The sequence below is a fragment of the Colobus angolensis genome, unplaced genomic scaffold (genome assembly GCF_000951035.1).
Source record: "Colobus angolensis palliatus isolate OR3802 unplaced genomic scaffold, Cang.pa_1.0 Scaffold68, whole genome shotgun sequence".
Lineage (NCBI taxonomy): Eukaryota > Metazoa > Chordata > Mammalia > Primates > Cercopithecidae > Colobus > Colobus angolensis.
This window is the reverse complement of record NW_012120487.1, coordinates 6,021,438-6,031,642: the sequence shown is the minus strand read 5'-3', so window position 1 is coordinate 6,031,642 and position 10,205 is coordinate 6,021,438. Positions and strand designations below refer to the sequence as shown.

Genomic DNA, 10,205 nt, shown 5'->3' with positions numbered 1-10,205 from the left:
TTTTTTTTTGCCCAGGCTGGAGTGCAGTGGCATGATCACAGCTCACTGGAGCATTGACCTCCCAGGCTCAAGTGATCCTTCCACCTAAGCCTCCTGAGTAGCTGAGACTACAGGTGCAAGTCACCACGCCCAGCTAATTTTTTATGTTTTGTAGAGATGGGATCTCACGGTGATGCCCAGGCTGGTCTCAAACTCTTTGGGCTCAAGCAATCCTCTGCCTCAGCCTCTCAAAGCCCTGTGATTACAGGTGTGAGCCACAGCACTTGGCTAAGATTACTTTATTAGGTAGTTACCTAAATAATAATCCATATGGCAAGCAAATCTAAAAGAACAGAGGAGTAAGAAGGGCATAAGGTAAAAATCAAAGGCAAGATGACCAGCTAGTCCTGGTTTACCTGTGGCTATCCCAGTTTTAAAAGTGGAAGTCCCACATCCCAGTAACCCTTCAGTCACAAGCAAACCCAAACAGCCCTTCATTCCCCAATCCCTCTCTCCTCCCAGATCATCATTATTAAGCTTCCATACTCTTCCAGAAATTTCCATTGCATATGGAAGGACGTGTATTATGCACATATGCTTACATATTTAAATAAATTCCTTTTAATGACAAGAAATATCTTTTGAGGCTAATCTGGTTCTAACAAATTTTAAATATGCATAGTAAAGAATTCACACATGGAAGAATAGAAAACAAAACCTTCATTTTATATAACAAAACATTTATAAACCTTCATTTATAAAACGAAACAAAGGTTTTGTTTTCTATTCTTCCCTACCCTTTTTTAGGGTACATTTAACCAGTACCCTAACACTAAACCTTTCTGTTGTTCCTATCTTTTTGCTACCACAAGACAGGTGGAGTTAATATAAAAGTGCCTACAGGAGCCACAGCTCTGAGAGAGCATGCACACCTGCATTTTGCCAGTTTTTGCCAAATTGCTCTCCTGAGGCATACTCTTTTACTTTTCTATCAATAATGTATGTAAATACTGGTTTCCCCAGTCTGGGCAGCAGTAGGCCTATTGATATTTTAGTATTTGCTGGTCTGAGGTGAAAGGGCACAGTACGTCACTGTTTTGGCTTTCAAGCATGTAGCTGCTGGACATCCTTCATGTTCATATTTCTTTTCCGGTGAAGGACCTTTACATACTCTTTTGTAAATGGTTTAAAAGTTACTTTATACTAACATTTTTGTAAATCAAGGACATTCATCTGTCATAAGCATTATAATTCTTTTTCCCAGTGTTTGTTTGTTTGTTTTTTTTCCAGACAGAGTCTCACTCTGTCACCCATGCTGAAGTGCAGTGGCCCGATCTCAGCTCACTGCAGCCTCTGCCTCCCGGGTTCAAGCATCCCGCCTCAGCCTCCCATATAGCTGGGATTACAGGGGCCCACCACTATACCCAGCTAATTTTTGTATTTTTATTAGAGATGGGGTTTCGCCATGTTGGCCAGGCTGGTCTCAAACTCCTGACCTCAAGTGATCCACCTTCCTTGGCCTCCGAAAGTGTTGGGATTACAGGCGTGAGCCACTGCACCCAGCTGTTTTTCCCAGTTTTTTACTTTTGTCTTTTATTCACGGTGTTTTTCCCAATTGGAAGTTCTTCATTTTTATGTAGCTAGCTTTTTCATTTATAGTTTTTATGCTAATAGACTTTAAAAATCGACTTTTCCTGAGCAAGTTTTAAAGACTTCAAATAATATGTAGGGAGTAATTCCTCCTTGCCTGGAAGTAGGGCTGAGACTGGAGTGCTAGGGCTGGTGGGAACCAAGGCCAGTGACAAAGCAGACACTGTTGCTTCTCTGTGGCCGTATTAAAATGCACCCACCCCCACCCCGGCACTGCCCCACAGACCAGGATTTCAACTCAGCCCTGTCGACTGGAAAGCCCAAGTTCCTAACCCTGACTTTGTTTCACTCTGCTGGGGTAAAACCTGCTTACCACAGAGGCTGGCATTTGCTGAAATGAGGTTGAGGAAGTGGGAAAGCTGGCTGGGAGTCCAATCCAAGTCTCACCAATGATTGGATAAACACAGCCAAGTGCTTCACTTCCCTGCACTGCAATCTCCCAGCTGTAAAATGGGTGATCAGTGATGACACCAGCTGCAAGTGTGGGTAGCACCATTAGATGAGTCCGTGGGGAGGAAAGCACTTTGTAAACTAGTTATGCTGTGCATGTTGGAAGGACACCTGAAACCCAGGTGTTCAGGGTCAGAGTCTGGCTTATTTCATGATAGAAAAAGAACCTCAGCTAACAGGTTATAGGACGAACGCTAAAGAAACTACGTGTCAGTAGAATGGCTGGAACTAGACCCAGACATCTGCCTCCCTCCTTCAAAACAAAGCTGTGCACCTCAGACCTGCAACTATCAGCCTTGATCCCCTCCTCAACCAAGACTTTGCTTTTCCCCAGGCCCCCATTGCTGTGCGGCTGGGCAAAGTAGCCATTGACCGAGGAATGGAGGTGAGAGGGTTTTGGGTTGGGACTTGGGGCCACTAAAGTTGGTCATGGCTGGGACACAATGCTTTCAGAGCTCAGACAGACTGACAGCACAGCTGGAAAGAACTCAGGAAGTGGACTCTTCTAACAGACTTTGACCTCGCCCTCTACCCCAGTTTACCCATCTGCAAATTGGAAGTTTGGCCAGATGATATTATTGTTTACATTCTATCCTCATCTTTCTCCCTTGGAGAGAGGAGGAGATTGAGGTTCAGAAGGGGTAAATGACTTGCCCAAGGTCTCAGAGGAAGTGAGTAGGAAGAACCCGGGTCTGTGTGGCTCCCAGTCCATGCGGCAAGGTTTGTGCTGGCAGTCAGTAATGTGGCCTCAGGACAGGCTTGGGGGTGTGGCTGATCCATCTGCCCACCTCAACTCACCCATCCATTCACTCATCACATACTGAATCCAGACCAAAGCTGGCAATTGGGATACAGATGGATGAGTTAAACATGGTCACTGCCCCCAAGATGGGAGGGGGCAGATAACAGACACAAATCTAGGATAATGGCACCATGCTGACACCCCAGAGAGGTTAGAGCTTTGTGGTCCATTATGATAGTCACGTGTGGCTTTTAAATTAAAAGTAAAATGCTCAATTTCTCCTTCCCACTAATCACAGTTCAAGTGCTTGACAGCCACATGTGGCTAGTGGCTACCATACTGGGCAGTGCTGGGTTAAAGAATGTTTTCTACAGTTGGACTGCGGGAAGGATAAGAATTCCAGAGGAAACGTATGAGGAAAGGCACAGAGGAGGATAAGCAAGCAGCTTGACCAGATGAGAGTGAGGGAAGAAGACAGTGTACAAGTTCGAGGCACTGGCACTGGGCTGTCTGGGTCCACGTACTGTTGTGAACTTCAACGAACTATTTCACCTTTCTATGCCTCAGGTTTCTCAGCTGTAGAATAGGGATACTAACCCTTGCTGTGAAAATTAAGTTCACACACATGGTACTTCTCTTAGAACGAGGCTTTTAAGTGCCAGTCAGTGAGCCCTAGAGGCTGGAGCAATTGCCAGGGGTGAGGTCATAAAGGTCCGGGAATTAACAAGGGTGACAGGAAGCGTGGTGAGGCAGCCAGATGGGAAGGAGGAACACTGAACTCCTCTGGCAAAATGTCTCAGTCTGTCTGGTTTCTCCCAGCACTGTTTTGTCATAGTTACAGTGTTCCTTCTCTAGGAAGGAAATTCCTTCTCATAGCTATCTCTGCTCATATAGATGTCTGTAGGTAACAGGGTGGGCTGGCTTCCAGTGTGGGTGAAGATGGACAAGGTCAGACCAATCCAGGGAGCACTTCTTTCTTGCAGGTGGACATTGCATCTGGGATGGCCATTGAAGGGATGTGCTATGCCCAGGTATGTAGCCCATGCCTGCTTGTTAACATAGGCTGGGCCAGGCTGGAGGGACTCTGTATAATACATGACCAATTTAGAAGGTTCCTCTCAACACAAACAGTCTGACCGCATCCATCCTCTCGCATAAGTCACTTGGAGTGGCTTGAGGAGAGCCACAGTGCTTCACTCTGGGACTTTTCCCTCAACCATCTAATGTATCGGGGTACATCCTGCCCACTTAATGCCAAGAATCACAGAACACAGGTCCTTAAGAGGAAGAAGCACTTCTTTTGCCTCTGTATCAGTTGCCACTGTAAAGGCCAGGCTGGAGTTGGGAGGTCAAGGGCTTGGTTGTAGCCTGCAGGCTGTGTTCAATGTAAGGGTGTACACTTGGGACTGACCTCTTAAATCTCTTACTCACAGGTGAGTAAAAAATGCTAATCTCCAGGTTAACAGATATCCAAAATACTCCTAAGGGGTGCTGGGACTTGGAGAAACTAGTGTGAACCTGGATTCAAAGCCAGATTTCTTACTGCAAAGAATTTTTCTTCTCTACTGAGCAGCCTCATGTCAGACACTGCAGAAGGCAGTGAGCTCTCTGGAGGCATGAAAGCATGAAAGCAGTGTGCAAGGGGAGGCTAATGCAGATGGGGCGCAGAGATACAAAGGCTGGCCTGTCTTCCCCAGGAGACAAAGCAGCCACGGAGGCTTACACCTTTGCATGTCTCAAGACCAGAGTCCAGAGACAATGGAAACACTGGGACCCTGGCTTTGTCATGGGCTGGACAAGCTTAAGCAACTCTTTCTGGGCCTCTGGCCCTGCTCCCCCAAAACTAATATTTTGTACCTTGTTGCAGAACATTCCAACCCGGGACCGGCTAGAGGGCATGGCAGCCTTCAGAGAGAAGCGGCCTCCCACATTTGTTGGTGAATGACCCCCATTTTAACCTTCAGCCTGGGAGATGTATGCCCTGAAGAGCAGGATCCAGAAGCAAGATTTGTGGCCAGACTGCCTTCATTATTTCACCTCTCCAGGCTTCCGTTTCTTCACAAGGATGATAATGGAGATAAAATGGCTGGCGTGATGCCTAGAACCAAGGTGCTGATCCTACCACCTACTGCTGCCTTCATTAGCTTCACCCTGGCTAGAAATAATCACGAGGGTTGGGTTTGCTTTGGAAAATGCCTGTCTCTCTACTTGAATGATAAAGAATTAAATTAGATCTCTCTGAGTCTTGGTCTCATTGGCTCTCAGCCCCTGACCTCTCTCAGTTATCAGGCACTCACTAGAGCTGTCAAAAGATTTTAAGGTACCCCTAGTTTCTTCCTGTGGACAAGAGGTAATAAATAAACTCTGACATGGTTGAACATGTGTCAGAAGTCAAACTGCAGATCCCAGTCTCTGCCAGTTACTTGCTGTATAACCTTGGACAAATTGTTTAAACGCTCTCGGCCTCAGCTTCCTCACCCACAAAACAAAACTTGTGAAGATTTAGCAAAATAAAAACACTTCATAGTCAATAAATACATTTTAATTGTTAACTTACAGTGTTTTTGTGAGAACCAAATGAAATCATCACTGTGAAACCCTTTGTAAACTATAGGGTGGCAGAAAAATCTTTTTATTTTTTGAGACAGGGTCTCACTCTGCCACTCAGGCTCCAGGCTGGAGTGCAGTGGTGTGATCTCAGCTCACTGAAGCCTCCACTTCCCAGGCTCAAGTGATCCTCCCACCTCAGCCTCTGGAGTAGCTGGGACTATAGGCGTATACCACCATGCCCAGCTAATTTTTGCATTTTTTGTAGAGACAGGATTTTGCCATGTCAGCCAGGCTGGTCTTGAACTACTGGGCTCAAGCAATTCACCCACCTAGGCCTCCCAAAGTGCTGGGATTACAGGTGTGTGCCACTACACCTAGCCTCCAGGAGACTCTCTGATAGCAGTTAGGAGCACTGAGAAGAAGGGGGCAACTAACTCTAATGGAAAGAAGGGAGGATCCGGAAATGGGCAAGTAACACTGGAATTGAAGCCTGAAGGATTAAGGAACATTTCAAGGACAGAAGAGGAAGTTTGACAGAGCATGAGCAAAGGTGAGGAAGAGGATGATACACTTAGAAAACCAAGAGCAGGCTGACACATAACCATACTGGTCCCAGTACCCCTCCCTCCTCTAGTACCAAGGCTACATCTTAAGCTATGGCCTTGCAGTCATCCTCCAACTGGATCTGAGCTCTGGCTAAGCTGAGCCTTGGCCTGGCCTAGAGTCACTAAACCATGAGCATGGATACAATGTAAATAACATTGCCTATTTCTGCAAAATACAAATGTGCTCCCAGGGTTATGCTTGCATCCTGGAAGGGAGAGTAACACAGGAGAGCACAGGCCTTTACAGTCAGCACAAACCACACCAGCTGTGACAACCCAGGACACTAACCACCTTACTAAACTTCCTTTTTCTCATCTGTTAAGTGAGGAAAATAAAACTCACCTACCCATGAGGATTGTTGTGAATGACACAGAACTTGAAGGGATGTCTTGTACAGAATTGGACTTAACACACTGGTTCCCATAACACATCCTCACATCAGCATAGGCTAGCATCTGATAACAATGTTCTGAAGTGCTGGAACCCAGGTCAGGAAGGTATCCTTTTGGAATCATGTAAGAGTGTGAAAAAATACAGTACAGTTTAAGGACTATGAAAGGAAGTAAGGTTACAAATTCTGCTTACCTGGTTGGACTCTGGTAATAGTTTGGGACATGGTTTAGAATAAGAATAAGCTTCTTCCTCATTTGATTTCAAAAGACAGTATATGGTACTCTAGTTAAGAATCTGAACCAAGCCGGCTAAAAGCACAAAAATCTAGTCTTAAAATGTGCTAATCAACAAAAATTTACTTTTATTTTCTGAAAAACTTAAACAGATAAATGACAAAACATGTTCATGAATAGTCAACAATAAGGCGAGGAAGGAATTCACACTCTATTCCTCAAAGCAGCTCCGCAGGGCTTATGAAATAAGCTTCTGATACAGTTTATACTGTAGTTGAAGCTGGTTTCAGACAAGTTTCATGCTGGGTAAGAAAACTCGGTGAACTCTTTGGCAAAGTCTCTTTCTGGCCTTTCCTCTTCTGCCAGTTTTGGTCATGGTCCCACCCAAATAAAATGGAGGGATTCAGATATATCATTACATATAATCTTTCATCTAAACACTGCAAGTGCGTAAGTCTCACCATGCCCTACAAACTCACTCACATAAACAGCATGTCATGCTCACGTAACAGGAAACATGCCAAAGATAGACACCCAAAATTGTAAAAAAAAAAAAAAAAAAAAAAAGGCCAGGTGCAGTGACTCACACCTGTAATCCCAGCACTTGGGGAGGCCAAGAAGGGCAGATCACGAGGTCAGGAGTTTGAGACCAGCCTGACAATACGGTGAAACCCCGTCTGTACTAAAAAATGCAAAAATTAGCTGCATGTGGTGGCATGTGCCTGTAGTCCCAGCTACTCAGGAGGCTGAGGCAGGAGAATTGCTGGAACCTGGGAGGCGGAGGTTGTAGTGAGCCGAGATAGAACCACTGCACTCCAGCCTGGGCAACACAGCGAGACTCCGTCACACACACACACAAAAAAGTAAAAAAATATATTTCTCTTTCCTCCACCCCTCTATTCTTTTGACATGAGGTCTCACTCTGTCATCCAGGATGGAGCACAGTGGTGCAATCTCGGCTCACTGCAACCTCTGCCTCCTGGGCTCAAGTAGTCCTCCCACCTCAGCCTCCAAGTAGCTAGGAGTAAAGGTGCACACCACCACGCCCAGCTAATTTTTGTATTTTTTGGTAGAGACGCAGTTTCGCCATGTTGGCAAGGCTGATCTTGAACTCCTGAGGTCAGACAATCCACCCGCCTTGGCCTCCCAAAGTGCTGGGATTACAGGCGTGAGCCACCACACCCAGCCACAGATAGATAAATAAATAAATAAATAAATTCCTTTTCCCCCTCTCCAACGGGGGTTCTGCCTTCTAAACACCACATTGTCAAGCATATGCTTCCCACACTTTTCTCATAGCTTCACATGACAATAACAACTAAGGAAATTTAATATAAATATCAAAGTCTCCCTGTAGGTCTTTCTTTTCTCTTCTAGGTGAACACGTCCCGCTCCCATGATAAGCTCCCAAAGTGAAAAAATTGTCCAGGGCCAGAGAAAAGTAACTGGCATAGCTGTTCCAACACAAGCTCCCAGGTCTTCCCAGAGTCCACAGTTTGAGTCTTCAAAATTGCTGCTGAAAGGCTGCAGCATGAGTCCAACCTGACTTGGGATTATGGCTATCATGCAAATCTAACCTTTTGTAACATATATAAAATCAACAATCAAAGGCCAATGAGACAGCCAACTCACAAACTCCAATGACAACTGATGTGCAATTACTGCCAGGGCAGAACACCGGACACTGAGGATGAGTGCAGACCTCTTAGTCCCTTAGGTTCAAAAGGGCATTTGACACAGAGTGGGCCTCTGATAATTCACGAAATGCATTCTGAAGTCGTCCAGAATGGAGGCTGCAATCTGCTGTGCTTGGGGAGTTGCCTCACTGTGCTCCTGGATATCACACAAAAGCTGCAATCCTTCTTCGTCAACTAACATTTTGCAGTATTTGCTGGCTGAAAGAAAATCAAGCAGAGACACTCCATGGACAACTGGCATTTTAAATATTCCCATGTCACCACATTCACCTTGATGAAGAAAGAATACAAAGATTTAAGTGCTTTGGTCTAGGAATTAACAGACAAAAATGAGTCAATCAATTCTAAAGCAGTATGTCAAAACTTAAATAATGCTTGGCTTGTATGAGATAACAGTTGCTCATTTTGGTATGTTTACTTCCAGACAACTCTATCTTTTTTTTTTTTTTCTTTTTTGAGGCGGAGTCTCGCTCTGTCGCCCAGGCTGGAGTACTGTGGCCGGATCTCAGCTCACTGCAAGCTCCGCCTGCCGGGTTCAGGCCATTCTCCTGCCTCAGCCTCCCGAGTAGCTGGGACTACAGGCGCCCGCCACCTCGCCCGGCTAGTTTTTTTTTTTGTATTTTTTAGTAGAGACGGGGTTTCACTGTGTTAGCCAGGATGGTCTCGATCTCCTGACCTCGTGATCCGCCCGTCTCGGCCTCCCAAAGTGCTGGGATTACAGGCTTGAGCCACCGCGCCCGGCCCAGACAACTCTATCTTCAAGCATTTTTTTTTCTTTTTTTTTTTTTGAGACAGAGTTTTGCTCTTGTTGCCCAGGCTGGAGTGTAGTGGCGCAATCTCGGTTCACTGCAACCTCCACCTCCCAGGCTCAAGCAATTCTCCTGCCTCAGTCTCCCAAGTAGCTGAGATTATAGGCATGCGCCACCACACCTGGCTAATTTTTTTGTATTTTTGATAGAGATGAGTTTCACCATGTTAGTCAGGCTGGTGTTGAACTCCTGACTTCAGGTGATCCACCTGCCTCGGCCTCCCAAAGTGTTGGGGTTACAGGCGGCCACCGCACCTGGCCCAAACATCTTTAATCCTAGCTAAATGATGTTGAAAACACCAGATGTTAAATAAAATATAATTCATAAATGTTAATGCATAGATCAATGTACAAACTAAAGGAATTTTCCAGGAGCTGGAAACAAAGAGTACTTCAGCTAGTGTAAGCTAACCTGCAGCTAAGCCTGCAGCAGAAAGAAACTGGTGGTCTTAGTAATCGAGGCATTTAAATTTCAGCTTGCAGAGGTGGAGGCAAAATCCATACATAAAAGTAGACCCACAAAGGGCTAGATAAGAGAAGGGATAAGATACTGAAGCATCTCTGTCGTAGATGGGGCTGTAGGGGTATACGAGAGTAGGAGAGGAGAAATCTTCTCATGATCACAATCCCAAGTGGGTAATAAGGCTTGAATTTACACTACCTGAATGTTGCTGAGAAATTAATATAAAAAATCTAGCACAAGCCTAGGGAAACCTCTGGAGCACTTCACAGAAGCGAATACAAAACTGCCACAGGGACACGCCAATCCATTCTAGAATGAATTCTCGGAAAAACAAGCCCTGATAAAGTTGACTTCACAATCCAAAACTGCCCCCACTCAACATAACACACATAATAAGATCAGATAAAGACCACAAAATAATTACTTTTAAAGAAGAAAAAAATAGGAATATCTGAAAAAGAAGCAAATAAAACGTTCAGACATTTAAAAATATATCACTGAAATTAAAGACTTAGTCCAAGAGCAGATTCAGACCCAGTTGGCCGGGTGCGGTGGCTCACGCCTGTAATCCCAGCACTTTGGGAGGCTGAGGTGGGTGAATCACCTGAGGTCAGGAGTTGGAGAGCAGCCTGGC

At 45.3% G+C, this 10,205-nt stretch overlaps 2 protein-coding genes across 4 annotated transcripts in view; one reads left to right on the top strand and one right to left on the bottom strand.

The window, feature by feature from the left end:
• Positions 1-5,222, top strand: part of ECHDC2 (enoyl CoA hydratase domain containing 2) — a 28,086-nt gene extending 22,864 nt beyond the window's left edge. For 2 of the 3 annotated variants that reach the window (XM_011926290.1, XM_011926289.1), the window contains 3 exons: positions 2,414-2,464; positions 3,805-3,852; positions 4,689-5,063. In XM_011926290.1, the coding sequence (XP_011781680.1) occupies positions 2,414-2,464; positions 3,805-3,852; positions 4,689-4,766 (177 nt within the window). In that variant the 3' untranslated portion in view covers positions 4,767-5,063. Of the gene's footprint in view, positions 1-2,413; positions 2,465-3,804; positions 3,853-4,688 lie in introns of all 3 variants that reach the window. The other variant, XM_011926291.1, reaches the window with a different exon arrangement.
• A 3,100-nt stretch (positions 5,223-8,322) lies between these two features.
• Positions 8,323-10,205, bottom strand: part of ZYG11A (zyg-11 family member A, cell cycle regulator) — a 55,599-nt gene continuing 53,716 nt past the window's right edge. Inside the window, exon 13 of the mRNA XM_011926375.1 lies at positions 8,323-8,498. Within this exon, the coding sequence (XP_011781765.1) occupies positions 8,323-8,498 (176 nt within the window). The remainder of the gene's footprint in view (positions 8,499-10,205) is intronic.